At 48.4% G+C, this 15,766-nt stretch overlaps 1 protein-coding gene across 1 annotated transcript in view; it reads left to right on the top strand.

The window, feature by feature from the left end:
• Positions 1–15,766, top strand: part of Lrig1 (leucine rich repeats and immunoglobulin like domains 1) — a 103,115-nt gene that overhangs the window by 72,766 nt on the left and 14,583 nt on the right. The window contains exons 4-11 of the mRNA XM_041632625.1: positions 778–915; positions 2,912–3,055; positions 4,554–4,697; positions 5,898–6,041; positions 8,437–8,580; positions 10,734–10,814; positions 14,160–14,231; positions 15,054–15,125. Coding sequence (XP_041488559.1) covers positions 778–915; positions 2,912–3,055; positions 4,554–4,697; positions 5,898–6,041; positions 8,437–8,580; positions 10,734–10,814; positions 14,160–14,231; positions 15,054–15,125 — 939 coding nt within the window. The remainder of the gene's footprint in view (positions 1–777; positions 916–2,911; positions 3,056–4,553; positions 4,698–5,897; positions 6,042–8,436; positions 8,581–10,733; positions 10,815–14,159; positions 14,232–15,053; positions 15,126–15,766) is intronic.

Raw genomic sequence — 15,766 nt, 5'->3', positions numbered from 1 at the left:
CATCTTTCAGATGAGAAAACCAAGGGCCAAAATTACCAACGTAGAGGTTCAGGGATTTGGATCCAGCTGGGCCCAGCCATGAGCACCTGTCTCAGTTTAGAGTCAGGTCTGGTCATCACCATCTTTGTATTTTTTACAGTCCCATTTGTCTTCATGCCTGGCATACAGTACATGTCAGGAAATTGTAACTTGTGTTGTGACATATTCAGTTGGATTAAACTGAGCTCTTGAGGGGTGGGGTGGGCTGGAGAGATGGCTCAGCAGTTAAGAGCACCAAAACAGGACCCAGGTTCAATTCCCAGCACCAGCATGGCAGCTACAACTATCTGTAACTCCAGGAGACTCAACACCCTTACATGCAGCCAAAACACGCTCATAAAATAAAAACAGATAAATAAAAAAAAATAACAAACAACTGAGCTCTGGGCTCTGGTGCCTGCAGTCTTAAGTCACAATGCTAGGTACCAGAAATCAGAGATGGGGTTGGGTTGGGACAACTTGGTGTGCTTGCATGTCATCTATCACTGGGCAATGGGCATGTCGTCATCCTATGTTCTTCTCTTGGCTGGAACAGCTGAGGCACAATATTTGGGCAAAGAACTTATTCTGCACAGAAAAGTCTATATATAACACTGAGCCAGCAGATGGTAATGCAATAGAAAGAGGGATAATGAATATTGAATATCACTGAATTGCAATTTTAGGTAAAAGTAAAATCGCAAAAAACAAACAGTCTGGAAGGTAAGAGTTTGTTGTCTCACCCTTGCTCTGTTTCAGGCAGCACAACAAGATCCCCAGTGTGGATGGAAGCCAGCTGAAGTCCTATCTGTCCCTGGAAGTCCTGGATCTGAGTCTGAACAACATCACGGAAATCCGAAGCTCTTGTTTCCCTAATGGCCTGCGTATAAGGGAGCTGTAAGTGTCTCTGCCATCCTGTACCTTAACTTCCAGGCCTCGTAATAACTGCCCTGGTTCTCAGTCCTAGACACAGGATGGGTGCTGGCTTAACTCTGGCCCTGGCTTGGCTAAATCTATGAAGTTGTACAGACCTTTGGCAGGCCAGGAGTGGAGTCTACCCATGATCCCTTGGGCACCCATTTTAGAGCATTTCCAAACCCTGTAGTACTCTGTGGTGTCACAGGTGGAGGGCAGCCGTGAGGTAGGAGAGGTTAATTGGCTATCCAAGGAACTTGCCCCCATCACAGTGCGGAGCCCAGGAGTCGGGACCAGTCTCTCTGCTACAAGTCTAGTTTTGCTCTCATGCTCTGAGCTGTCTCCCAGAGAAGCTGGGAGGGAGTGGTTGGGGGATGAGTGGGTGCGAACCACAGGGAGACAGGTTCAAAGAGCATGTCTGTCTTTGTAGCATCAGAGACCATTTGAATAAGCCATGTTTTGGCTGGCTCCTTTGGAGAGGGCCGTTACTCAGCTTTGTAGGTGTTTTAGATGTCTAAAAAAACAGTCTCAGTACCTGTCTTACACTGAGTGGATGGTAGACAGGAATGAAGAAGTTAAACCTATGTAATCCACTCACTGCAGGTAGGAAAATACTGCTTTGGGGAGGAATCTGAAGACCTAGGCTAAAGAAACAGTTCCTAGTTGTGAATGCATTTCATCCCCTGTTTCACTGCTTCTGACTTATTCAGCAGCTCATTTGCAAAGCTGCTTTAGGGCTCACTGTGACCGTCAGGAAGGGTGTCAGTTCGTGTATCTTTCCCAAGTCCTTCTGAGTCTTCAGGGAGAGGAGTGTTGCTTTCAAGAGTTCCTCAAGGCACAAGAATTGGGAACAAGAGGCCTTGGCTTCTATAACGCCTTGGGAGGGGACTTTCAAAAGGGGTTCAGCCACCACTTAGTGCTTCTTATGTGGAACAATGCAGCCACTGACTGTCACCCTGGGTGCACTGTCCTTTCCCTGCACAGATACAGAGGGCACTTTCTACTTGGCAGCTGTTGACTGCTATGTCTTCATCACACCGATTGCTCTTTAATCTGGAGTGCTAAGAACAAACAGTCCAGCCTCATTTGCAGAGTCCTCATGTGCCCTGCTCTGGGCTGCTGCCTGATGGCGGGAACAGAAGTGCCTCACTCCCTCTTGGCACACAACCCATTGCGGTTGAAGATTCTCTCTTGTCTGTCTCATTTTCACTTAGGCATATGTCTGGGGAAGGCAGGAAGAGGTGTGGAATGGCCTCTTGGGAGGAGCCTGTATCATTAGCTATGTCTTGTCTTTTTACTACTTGATAGAATTTTCTCTTTGAGCTGCTTGCGTCTGAGTTATCCATTGCCATGTGTATTGAGAAAGAGCCCCCTCCTGTGTGGTCACAGGAGGCTCCCCTGATGTGCATAACATGTAGCCCTGTGAAGATGCTTCTTGTTTTCCAAAGAACTCACAGAGGTTCTTATTGAAGGTGTTAGAATTATTTAAATGAACGGTTTGCACATTTTCATTATGTAAATCATACAGTCAGACCCACTTCAGGCTTAAATAAAGGCTGTTTTCCCAAAGTGTAAAACCCACTTGACCTTGCCTCCCAGTTGACTTTTTGCTTTTAGGGCTTTTCTGTCCAGTCTGAACTAATTGTTGGTGAAGGACTCCCACAGGTTCTCTTGAGTGAGGCAGGCCTTGTGTTGTGCAGCTGGTGTGGGTAAAGGTTAGTGTCATCCCCACCAGCATGAGCACAGTGTGTCTCAGTGTCTTCTCTTGATCACACATTTCTGCTACCAGCATTCCCACATTTTCTGTCTTCCAGTCAGGATAGGCTTGGAAGGCTCCAGATGATAAACAACTTAGTGGAGAGCAGCTGACCCTCTGGGTGTGTCTTAGTGCTTCCTAGTAGACCCAGCTGGGTCCAGCGCTATAAGGAGTGAGGATGGCTCCTCCTGCCACTACATTTTCTCTCCTGAATCATTCCAGCAACTTGGCAAGCAACCGCATCAGCAGCCTGGAGTCTGGAGCATTTGATGGTCTGTCACGGTCGCTGCTGACTCTTCGTCTGAGCAAAAACAGGATCACCCAGCTTCCTGTGAAAGCATTCAAGCTACCCAGGCTGACACAATTGTGAGTACAGAAACCTGCACTTTAATTAAGGTTAGCCAAACTTTATGGGGGCCAAATTTCCCCAAGGACCTTGTACCAATCGCCACCCCTTCCTCACCCCCCTTGGTAAAGCTCTGCATAAACTATCATTTATGACCCTACCGCAACACCTAATAAAAGCAAATTAGGAGCTGGGTCTGGTGTCAGCAGGCTGCCTCAGATGGCCGAGGAAAAGACCCACGTGCATAAATGCTTGTCCTCCCTGACACTGTACTTCTGAAATGCAGTCCCTGATGCCTGCTGATCCTCCTGCCTCAACCTCCCAAGTGCTGGGATTACAGGCATGTACCACCACTCCCACAACGGCCTCATCTCAGAGGTACTGAGGCAGGCTGTGCCTTGAACACAAAGACGTCTGAACTTTCTTGAATTCTTTGCTATGCAGCTAGCCTGATCAGAGGCAGCCATCTCTGACTGAAGGAAGCCACCACTTCATTCCTAAACTTTAGAAGGTTAACTGGTTTGTTTTTGTATAAGAGAATATATTTGCATCCTTCCAGATAGCATAAACAGCAAAAGGTTGCTAGAAAACTTACATTAACCAAATGAACTGTAGTTAGTGAAAGGTTTTTCCTCTGTTTCTTTGCTTTTCTGTGTCGTCCTTTTAGCAGAAGAGTATATTTCAGGGAATATGCTGAGATTCAAAGTTCGGTTTAAACAGAACGAAGCAGTTGCAGGTCAGGCTGGGACAAGGTGGAGTGTGTTCTATCCTCGCGCTCATCTGAACCACCAGCCTTGGGTGCTGGAGCTTTGCTTTGCTCTTTTCAGTCTAAGAGGCCAAAGACCCTGTCTGTGAAGCAGGGTCATGAGACACTGCAGAAATATCTGGGGAAAACCGAGGGCTTCCTAGCTAGTGCTATGTTCTCCCACCTTCCCCAGAGTTGCTGATGGGATCCAGCTGACCTAGATTCCTGCTCTCTCTTGGTCAACGAAAGCTGTTCTGCTAGAACTAGGGGCCAAGTGTGGGCTCCCACCCCCACTTCTCCATAAAGAGTCACTTCTCTCCATTGTACGGAGGTCTGTCAGACACCCGAGTGGAAGTTAGCTGCTATTTGATACCTAGTGGTTAGGATTTTCTTAGGTTGAAGCATCTGGTATGGATTTCTGTTGCTGAGCACCTCAGTTAAGGAATGCATCTCCTGAGTCCTGCTCAGGGCCTGCTATAGACTCATGAATGGTGACTTTTCCCGGAAGAAATGTGGGTGCTTATGCTCCCACAATACCAGGGCCAGCACAGAGCTAGCTATGCAGTGTTCACTGTAGTGTTCTTACTGCATCTCCCATGCTGTGGACAGTTGTCAGTGTGCCAGCTGAGGTGTACCCTTGGCTCCCCTAAGACTCCTCCTCCATAGTTTCCCCTTAAAAACTGCTTGACTTAAAAACCTGCTTGAACTTCTGGGAATGGTGCAGGCTAGATGCGCACGTGGGATGTTGTGACCTGATGGCTTCATTTCCATAGGGACCTGAATCGGAATCGGATTCGGCTGATTGAGGGTCTCACGTTCCAGGGCCTCGATAGCTTGGAGGTGCTGAAGCTTCAGCGAAACAACATCAGCAAGCTGACAGATGGTGCCTTCTGGGGGCTGTCTAAAATGCACGTGCTGTAAGTGCAGGCATCCTCCTGGGCTCTGGGAGGACGTAGGCATGGACTCTTTCAGCTGGGTGTGGTGGCTGCCTCCACCCAGTCCCCTGCTCTTTGGCCCTTTTTCTGCACAATGAACCAAACCCTGGGTTCTTTTCCCTGAGAGGTAGGAGGAGGTTTCAGCGGACACATGGTCAGCTAAGGAAGTGGAAGGAGACAGACTGCACCAGTCTTCTGGGCCTGCTCTCCTCCCCCACTTCCTCCAGGAGCCTAAGACTACAGAATGATTCCTTCCCCCAGCCTCTCCACTCCCACATCTTAGAGGAAGTCCCTTCCTTCCTCATGCTGGGTTGATGGTCTTTCTTGATGTGCAGGTGGGCCAAAATGTATAGTCCATCTTGGGAGATTTATTCCTGACTTGTGAGCTAATCAAGATGCTGAGTGCAGATGTGCAGCTTTTATCAGGGGGTTTCCAGCCAGATGTGTGCAGCAGTAGAGCCGTCTGCTGCCAGAATACTGAAAAAGAATAGCAGAGAGGCAGTCACTGATCTTCTGATTTTAGACCTCTCCAGTGGTTTGAATGTGCACAGCCAGGCAGTAAAGATGGTGTCACCTCACCACCACCACCAAGCGTGTTTTCACGAGGTAGTCACTTCAGCCTGTACTTCTGCTATGTCTTTGTAGCTGGGACCAAGGCTGGAAGTCTGGGCCCCCAGCCCCCAGTGTGCCGCCCTGTCTCATCCTCAGAAGCATGTCCCACTACCCACCCCTCCCCATACACACCCACTTCATACGGCATGCACAGGAGGAGCCTGCTGCTCAGCTTCTTGCTGGTCACACTTTCTACTTCTGATTACCTGGAGGTCAGTTTCCTGTGTTCATTGGGGAATCTGAAATCTAAATAGTCACTTGCTGAGATCAGACTTCTCAGAAGAAAATCGATTGCCCTCCACTTGCTTATGTTAAACCTGTGTGTTTCTTAGGATTTTTTTTTAAATACACTTAAGTAGAGCAGTGGGAGAAAGTCAGATGGACAAAAGCAAGTTCCCGTTGGTTAAACTTCTCACTGATACTGAACATAGAGCAAGATGTACATCCTTATCTCTGTGCTGGTACCGTCTCTGTGCTAATGACCATGTCTGATACAGACGGGCCTCCTATTTGCTGTCTGTGTGACGAGGGAGTGGCGGTCTCTTCATCCTGTGTGTATCATCTCTGCAGACACCTGGAGTACAACAGCCTGGTGGAAGTGAATAGCGGCTCCCTGTACGGCCTCACAGCCCTGCATCAGCTGCACCTCAGCAACAACTCCATCTCCCGAATTCAGCGCGATGGCTGGAGCTTTTGCCAGAAGCTGCACGAGCTGTAAGTCTGGGGCAGTAGTCACTCACAGTACCCGGTGAAGCCTAAAGTCAAGGAACCATGGGCTCAACTCACCCCACAGGTCCTGAGTAAGAGGCAGGGAACATGGTGATCTGTTCAGGAAGGAAGACCCACATGAGTCTTAGGTCTGCGGCTTGGAGTCAGCAGTGAAGGAGAGGACAATACCAGAGAACAGAAGCCTAGATATTGTCACTTTTTTTTAAATATATAAATGGAAAATTTATTTGGACTTACTAAATCACTTGATAATAATTCAGTTTTGATTATGTATCTTAAGTACAAAGAAAGTCTCAAAAGAAGTAGTGCTGAAATGTTTTCAATCAGAATTAATAATTATTAAAATAATATATTGTGTTGATACAAGTGGAGATTATCACTTCTGTAAAAAATATGCTACATATCATTATTTGACGTTTTCAATGAGAAATTTTGCCTAATTTTTCACAGACCATATTCTTCTAGCATGATATTGTCACTTTTGAGTAGGACAGTGAACCGGAAAATGGTGGTGTGCTGATGGGGGGAGGCTTTGTTAGCTTTGGGATCTCTACCACCCTTTGCTCAGTTTCTCAGGACACTGGGTTCATTCCTGGCCTGTTTGTGTCCCAGTGCCTGATGATGGATGTGTGGAGAAGCAGCATCCCTTAGGTCCTTTGGGAAGTTCCCGGACAGGGCTCCCAGGTTGCACTCTTGCTCCTGAGAATGGTAGTGACTGACCCCCCCGATAGGGGTGTGTGTGTGTGTGTGACCTAGGCATCCCCTCACAGAAGGACTTAGCAGACATTTTGTCCCTGCCACTTGTCTAGTTCTTATGGTTTATTTTTGAGAGGCTCAGAAGCATTTTTTTCTTTCTTTTTATCTTGTTTGGCTAGGGTTGGCTACAGGACAATATTAATCCATCAAAGCAGGCGATTGGTAGGAATGCCACACCTTACTTAGCCTCCCCTGTAGTTTTTGACTTCTCCAGCCCTACTCAGAGACACTTGACCCTGATGCTGACAGGGTCTTGCAGGCTGAGTTTTCCTCTGGTCGTCCACCCTCAGTGTAAATGTCTTCATATCCCACACTTCCCTGAAGTTCATAGTGTAGCTGGTCCTGTCCTTTGTACAAGGCTGCAGTCCTGTCCCTTGCGGGACTGTGTTCATTGCACTTAGGTTCTGTGTTAGTGTTCATTTCTCGGGTTTAGCTTCTTGCTACCTAGAGAAGCTGCTGTTGACCACCACCCGTGGTACTGAGTGGCTCTGACCAGCCTGACTCATGGCTTTCTGTTGGGGGCTAGGAGTAGTAGGAAAGAGAGGGGCCTTGTAGGTGTTCAGTCTAGTCCCACCTGAGGACAATCCTCCAAACATACCAAAAAGTGTTTGAGCCCCTGGAGCTGGGGCCACATGGAAAAGTAAACTTCTAGAGAGACCCTTGAATTCCCTCCTCCCATTTCTGCCTGGCAGTATGACAGTGTCTCTTGTGCCCTCTAGAGAAAGGGAATGTTCACTCGACTGTACTGGACTAGTTCTAGTAATTTGCTCCATATTAGAAAACCTCAGCCAGATGTAGGATTGCTTTCCAAGGTGTTCTTGCCCTTCCTTTAAGCTAATTTTAATTGCAATTGAGGATGTAATTTTGGTTTTCTGCCAGATCTTTGCAACTGATAGACACTGTGACTTATTTCTCTAAGAGGGACAGCATAGTGTTCATTACCACCTTTAAAACCACCTCAATCTTCAATCAGTTCATTCTGCTGCTTTTTGTACCAGTCCAGGCTTAACTTTCTACCTGTAGATAACTGATATGTCACATAACCAACCCAGTGCTGTGCAGCACCTGCAGTAGCACTGGGAAGAGAATTGGATTCCAACATAGAGTCAAATGCATGCTAGGGACCTGATCCCTGTTGATGGTAGGTGTAGTGGTCACAACCCAGGCCTTCTGCGTCAGGGTCTTATCCTGCAAAGATGACAGGTCCTGCCTGGTTTGGCTGTCCCAGGCAGTGGCTCACAGTGCCCTCTGCTGGCCAATACAGGAGTGTAGCTGTGGCTTCCTTGCTGAGTGCAGAACTCTTCCAGATTCTGTTTACTTTATCAGTCTCTGCCAACACCAGCAACGGAGGGGCCTGGAGCCTTGAGATTTGGGTTGTATGACAGGTGTCTACAGTGTGTGTAAGCCTTAGTCCTCAGTTTTCTGGCCTGGATTTCGTTTAGTCATCAGACTAGATGAATGTTGACCTGATGGGTTTCTTTCTGTATGGCCACTTTCACTCAGGATTCCTGTAGGTATGCTTAAGTATCCCCTTTCTGGCGAGCTCAGGCCAGGTGTGGCGTGACTGCCCACAGAGAGCACCCACATAGCCTGATGGTCATCTGTCTTACTCTTCTTTCCTCAGGGTTCTGTCCTTCAACAACCTCACTAGGCTGGATGAGGAGAGCCTGGCCGAGCTGAGCAGCCTCAGTATCCTGCGCCTCAGCCACAACGCCATCAGCCACATCGCTGAAGGTGCCTTCAAGGGACTCAAGAGTCTGCGGGTCTTGTAAGGATTTTGCTTTTGGGGGTGACAGAATAAAGGGTACCCAGGTGGGAGAGCAGACAGCAAAGCACCTGCTTTGTTGAGATTCCCTCTTGCTGGTGTCTAGTCAGAATTGGACCCAAAGCTGGCCTGCTATGGGAACATGGACTTGAACTTTTATATCATTGACCAAAAAATTACCATTCAGCAGAAAATTCTTTTCTTTCCCAGGATGGTGCCTACAGAGGGATAAGGACTCTTTAAAAATTGTTATTATCAGTAATTCTTAGTACATTTGGCAGGACAGGGTGGGTGGGTCTGGAAAGCAGTGCCTACACAGGGTACCTACAGCAGCACCCAGACAGTCCTGTGTGTCTCTGATCCAGTCTTCTGTCTGTGACTGCTCATCCATTTTTCTTTTCTGAGCTGGGAGGGTGGTGGTTTTGTTCATTTGCTTTTTAAGACAGGATCTCTGTAGCCCAGGCTAGTTTCAAACTCATGTAACTGAGACTGGTCTTGGACCTGTGGCTATCTTCCCACTTCAAGCAATAAGATTACAGGTGTGTGAGCTTCTGGCCCTGGCTGTAAATTTGAGAATTTTTTTCTCATGTTGCTGTAGATCAAGCCCAGGGCCTTGTGAATGACAGGCATGCTCTCTTCCTCTGAGCCACATCCCCAGCCCTGACTTCTGTATTTAAATCCTGTGTGTTTTTTCCTGCTACTTGAAGTTCTTCGGTGGATCTGGTATCCCAGAGAGATAGAAACGAGGTCCTTGCTTGTGCCTCACTAGGGAGGGTGTAACAAAGAGGAAGTGTGAATGTCGCACCCTTTACAACATCCAGTTGGGTGAGGTTGCCCAGGGTGCTTTCCTGGGACTTTGTAGTTACAAAAGTGAGGCAGATTCCTAGCAGCCTGAGCCCAAAACTCCCAGAAGGGCATAGGGTTTTCAACAGACAGTGGGAGCAGCTTCGGCGGCCTTGTCTTCTCTATTGGGAGAGCGTGCCTGTCATGTGCCTGGAGGAAGGCCTTTCTCTGCACTCACACCTGGCAGGGTGGGCTTCAGGAGTGAGTCACTGCTGGGGAGTACGAAGAACTAGTGCCAAGCTATCCAAGCCGAGGTCAGTCTGTGAGTCCTTGTGAGACCTGAACAGAAAGGCCAGAAACATTCAGGCTGAGCTGGCCAGAAAGAGAGGGAAACTTTGGCAGGCAAGGCCCAGAGCAGGAAGACAGGCACACAAAGCCGCAGCCTGGGCCCCTGCTGTACTCAGTCTGAAGATGACAGGGTGGGACTCACTGGAAGGGGAGGTGCCTTCCAGCAGTGCGGACTGGAAAGTGAAGTCACAGCAAGCGTTTTGCACTTGTGTCCCAGCTCTGCTCCCAATTGACAGTGACTTTCCAGCTTCTTCCCCGAGCCAAGAGCTGCATCCCTTTCTGCTCTTGGCCATATCTACAAGGATTCTGGAAAGGGATGTGCTGAGACCGTGGCCCTGTAAAATTCTGGAAAGTACCAAATGTGAGAGTAGGGTCTGGCTGCAGGTATGGTGTGTCGCCGGGCACTGTGACCTGCTCTTGGAAGCTCAGAGGAAGCCCAAGTACTAACCTTATTCAGACAGCCTGGGGCCGAGGAGTTGGCCTTATTTTTCCTGTCCTGGCGAGTGGGTCACAAGACTGAGTCAGCACCCAGATGTCTGCTCTGGCTAAGAGTCCAGTGCTGGAGAGGCCTCATGAGGAGCAGGGTGCCGGCCCCAGACACAGGCCAGCCTGAGGGAACACCAGGGCTTGTTGCCATCCCTTTCTCCCACATGCCTTCCGGTGTCCTGGTTGAGCCCAAGAGAGGACTGTGGTTAATACAAGAGTAGACAGGAGCCATTGGGAATCATTTGGGCAAGAGGTCTGCTTTGTGAAGGTGTTGACTTCTTCTGGTGCTGTCTCTACTGTTTCCCTCCCTGGCTCCAGCCAAAAGATTTGATGGGTGTACTAGCTTCGCTGGAAGTATGCAGAAGGACTTTGTTCAGCCACACTGCCGTGGCAGTACAGAATGCTGGGTCCTCTGGGGCACACCTAGATGCTTTAGGCCTCCCAGTGAAAAGCCCGGGTGTGGGGGTGGTCTCCCTCTACAGTGAAGAATGAAGCCATAGCTCAAGAGGGAGTGAACTCACCTTCTGTCTTCTTCTCAGGGACCTGGACCATAATGAGATCTCAGGTACAATCGAAGATACCAGCGGTGCCTTCATGGGGCTCGACAACCTCAGCAAACTGTAAGTATTTCTGGGTGTGCAATTCTGTAATGCGGGAGATGCACTCTAGCAGCTCCCCTGGGCTCACAAAGGACAGCAGGGAGTGTGCTGTGTGCAGAGAAGAGGCTGGGGACCAGGGTGAGGGCTCCTTAGCTGCTATCAGGCCACTCTCGCCAGCGTGTGATGCTCCTTAGGGCTGCTGGTCTTGGCCCTGTTCACAGCCCATCAGAAAACACCTAAGTGTTTTGTCCTCTGCACAGAAGGGTCTGGTCGCCTTCCTCAATTTCTAGAAAATGTGTGAAATATCTTTCAGTGACTTGATAGTTTTGAGGCTCTTGTCAGTACTTCTGTTACTAATTACAATCTCAGTTAGGAGCAGTCATTAAGGAGACCACTAGGAATAACTACTTTGAATTCAATCTGGGGAGTCTTTGCCTTTCCCTCCGAGAATTTGCCAGTTGCTGTGTTAGACTCATGTCTGTGTGAGGTTCCTGATGATCTGTCTCATGAGGACAGGCTCCATTATGCGATTTTAGAGCTAGGTGGGATGACTTTGAGCCCAAGGCCTTGCAGGTGGCAGGTTCAGCTGTACACCTGGGTAATGGGGTGGGGGGTACTCATTCCCTTGTCCAAGTTTCAGAATGACACTGGAGTTACGCGGCTGGGGGCCAGCCCACAGCCAGCTTGTGAGGGAGGGGCATTTCTGGACTTCATAGACCCTGGAGAGACATGTGGGAGAAGTGGTACAGGCCAGCACTCCGCCTCCAGGTCCGCCCTCAGCATTGCTCAGGCGGGAAGAAGGTGTTCTGTGTGAAGTGCACTTGAAGGGAATATGAAGGGTTACACAAGTGGGACCCTGGCCTCCTGCCTGGATGGGCGCTCCATATGGGAAGGAAGTTTGTCCACGCCATGGCTCCTTCCAAGAACACGAGTACACGTCCTGCCATGACACATTTCTCCACTCTGCACACACCAGGGTGCCTTTGTGGTTGCTTTAGCAAGCACTGAAATGGCCTTTGGGAGCCTTTGACTGGACTGGCCTTAAGTGTAAGAGGGTTTAAGAAGTGATGTCTAAGGTCACTGGGGAGGTCAGGCTGCCACCCCTTCTCTGAAGCACCCTTCCAGCCCGGGGAGCCATCAGCACCTGCAAGCTTGAGAGCCCACCCACAGCACCCCCAGATGTCTGCCGAGAGGAGGGCGGGGCCTGATTCAGCCTACCAGCAGAGTGATTGGCACTGTGTAATTGAGAATTTGTTTTATTGCTGTTGTCACCGTTAGAAATAACAGCTGCCCTCACTGTAAAAGAGGTCAACGTGACTAATATTTAATGGATGAAATAAGGCACAGCTTTTTCCTAGATCTAGTTTATGGGAGATTTCACTAAACAGCTCAGTTTGTTTTTACTAGGACTTGGAGCACATGGTGCCCTGGCTTGTGGGGATCTGAGTAAGTGCAGGAATTGGCAGTCTTGCAGACACACTTGGGGTTCAGTGCCCCGTGAGCTGTTAATTGCTGCTAGTTTTGTGGCTAAGAAGCCAAAGTGAACATAGCCACTGGTTTCTGGGCAATTGGTTTATTTAAAGTAAGAATTCCAGGTTGTGAGTTGTGGAAGTGCTTTCAGGTTGAGATGGTTTCTGTGTCTACACAGACTGCCCATGAAAGAAGAAGGTAGAGAGGTCATTCTCCTGTTTGCCCTTCACCTTACTAAGGCTGGAAACAGTGGGCTTTGTGTAAAGGCTGAACTGACTGCTGAAGCCCTCGGGGCAGGAATCTGTTTCTAAAGAAGCCTTATGGTGTGGTTCAGTGATGCCCTGAGGAACAGGTGGAACTGGCACCTCTGTCTGTTCCTTGCCCTGTTTGAGCCTGTTCTGGGGTATAAGCCAGTGTCTTGTAGGCTAGCCATGTTTCTGCCCTGTACTGTCTGTCCTTTCAGAGCCTGACTCTAGGCCACGTGGTGGGTGATGGCTTGGCCATGGTACAACCTGGTACATCATGTCACCTTTCATTAGTTTCCAGCCACAGACTGGTACTCAGCCTCCCTCATGGCCTCAGTCCTACATAGGTGGAGGATGGCCGCCAGCCTCTAGTCTAGATCGTCTCCCTGGTTCTTACTGGAACAATCTTACATGGGTGGAGGATGGCCAGCCTGTAGTCCAGATGATATTCCTGGTTCTTATTGGGGCAAACTTACATGGGTGAAAGAATAACTAGTCTCTAGTCCAGATTGTATCTCTGGTTCTTGCTGGAAATCCTCAACAAGAAATACCTCTCTCGGGAAGAATTGAGCCAGCCTAGCTTTGTCCATGGGCTCCTCTGTCTACTTTAACACTACTGCCTGGCCTTGTGGACTTTGACATTTCCCAGGCATCCGGCCTACTTAGCATGCCCGTTAGAAAATCCTGGGAGACATTAAACTGAAGGGGCAGAGCTGCTGACAAGCGCCACTCTTGGTTGTCCCGAGAGATAACTGCCTCTCATCAAAGTCCTCAATAACAAAGGAAAGAACTTTGTATTTAATTGTTCAGCATACTCAAGGGTCTCCCTTGGATGGGAGCTCTGAGCTTCATAGCCAGTAAAAGGAACACTGTGTATATTAACTCAATACTCACTGCTAAGGCCAGGATTGGAACTGTGACAGGCCTGTCCCATGCTCGAACGCCTAAGGGTACAGACTTTAGTTACCTGCAAAGTAGACTGTGACACCCCAACTACCTGGGATTTAATGAACTTCTGGTCTACTGTATATAAATTCTGGGCTCGCTCTCAAGAGCCAGAGTACAGGGCCTCTCCAGGCCCTAAGGGTAAAGGTCAGGACAGCTGCATCCTGACCACTGGAGTGCACGGCAGATGTAAAGACCTATGGGGTCATCGGGATGGATGCCCATCTTCTTGTTCTCTTCTGGTCACTTAGGACCCTTTATGCCTCAGAGCGTGGAGGTGATGGCAGATTTCTGTGCTAGTTTACACTGCCTTCTGACTCTACTCACTGAAACGGTAACCAGCCTGTTTTTCCTGCAAGACTACCACCTTGACAAATTTCCTACCCCCTTGGGTGGTCCTAGGACAGACAGCATGGTGTAGCCATGGTGATTTTTACTTGACACTACAAGGGGTCTCTTAAGACCGAGTGGAACATGCGATTCTAGCCTGTCATCGGCATGAAATTGTAATAAAGCTAAAGGTATTTAATTTCAGAGTGGGGATGGCCTGTGTACTGCAGCTCTGTGATCCCCGCACAGGTCAGCGTTGCACCCCCTCTCTCAGACACTTGTCAGGTAGCACTGCCCTAATGATGTGTTTTCTTTTTCCTAATGCGCCTTCGTCCCCATCCTGTCTACCTTGGGCCTGGATGTTTGGAAACTACAGAACTCTGTTTGGAAACAAGATCAAATCTGTGGCTAAGAGAGCATTCTCAGGGCTGGAAGGCCTGGAACACCTGTAAGTATCCTGCCAGACCCTGCCCTCCCCACAGGCCTGATAAACATGGCTGCTGGGGAAGTCTGCTAGCAATTTAATCGCTTCTTTGTAAACCGAGAAACAGGCTGTTTGGAAACACCATCTGCTTCCTTCTCATTATAAGTCAGCTTCAACTTTGGCCTTTATTTTGCCCATGCCAGGAACACTCACAAAGCACATAGTCTGCTGGCGTTCTCTTAATTAACTCAATTGGTATTGGAACAAATACATACCTTCGTCCCACCTGCTGGACTACATCACCCTGCATCAGACTCCTTGCAGGGTCCCTGAGCTCTTGCTACTCCACAAGGATACTTTATCCTGGCAAAGCCAGGCAGCACCCCTCCCCTTTAGTAGCTAAGGCATTTCTAGCACATGCAGGGAACTTTCCTACTGGCAGGGATGCTTGCCTAAGGGACCTTGGAACGAAGTAGGCAGCACTAGTTCTGAGATGTTTATGCTGCTCTTGGGAGTGGATGCCTCTAGTGCCTGGTTCTTAGTTTTATTCTTCTTTGAATCAAGGTTAGCCTTTGTTCTGCTGGGTAACTTTTTTTCTCAGCTTTCTACCTAGCTTCAGGGCTGCTCTTATGGTTGACTTGGTCTCCAAGTAGTTCTGTGTGCTTGCATAAACAAGAGAATTGAGAGCCATTCCCAATGGATCTGCCACATGGTACATGGGTCGCTCCTGTGGATGGGTCATCTGTGAACCAGGGCTGGCCTGGAAAACCCCTGATTGTCCTCACTTAGCCACACACTTGACAGCTGCCCACAGTTCCTATGGACAAATTATGTGTTCTATTTCAGGAACCTGGGAGAGAATGCAATTAGGTCTATCCAGTTTGATGCCTTTGCAAAGATGAAGAATCTTAAAGAGCTGTGAGTACTTTGGAATCCATGGTAGGATTGACATGTGTGGAGACTCTGAGAATAAGCAAAACCTGTAATTGCATTGTGCTCACTTTATATAATAGCTCTGATCATTTATAGATTAGATGTGAGTTAAAAGAAAAATGCCTCATGGGTCTTAACTCTGGATAGGGGTACCAATTTTTTTTTCTGAATTGCTAATGTAGTAAGCATTTTGGAGTTTTTGGGTCATAGGGGCTGGGTCATGACTACTCAGATATGTTATTACAGCAGACAGCAGTAATAATACACAGACAAATGGATGCAGCTGTGTGCTGCTAGATTCATACCAACAGAAACAGACAGTGGGCTTGCAGGCCAGAGTCTACTAAGGCCGTGCTGATATGTAAGATAAAATCTCTTCTGTAAAATGGATCATCACCCTTTTAGGTATACCAATTTTGTTTGATCTTTTAGGTTTGATTTTGTATTTGAGAAGGGTTTCCTGAAGGAGTTGGTGTCTATGGCCTAATTCTAGATGCTCAGCCTTGGTTTCTTGCCTGTTTTCCCTTCAACTGCTCTGTGTTCTTAAACTATGGCTAGGCCTGGGCCCAGTCCTCTGGTTGGAGAAAGGTTCACTTTGCTTGGTCATTTTCTTCTCCATCAGATCG

This window comes from Microtus oregoni, unplaced genomic scaffold (genome assembly GCF_018167655.1).
Source record: "Microtus oregoni isolate MIOR12 unplaced genomic scaffold, Mior012 000002F_ref0000024, whole genome shotgun sequence".
NCBI classification, from domain to species: domain Eukaryota; kingdom Metazoa; phylum Chordata; class Mammalia; order Rodentia; family Cricetidae; genus Microtus; species Microtus oregoni.
The sequence above is the reverse complement of the archived record's forward strand: the minus strand, read 5'-3'. Positions and strand labels throughout refer to the sequence as shown.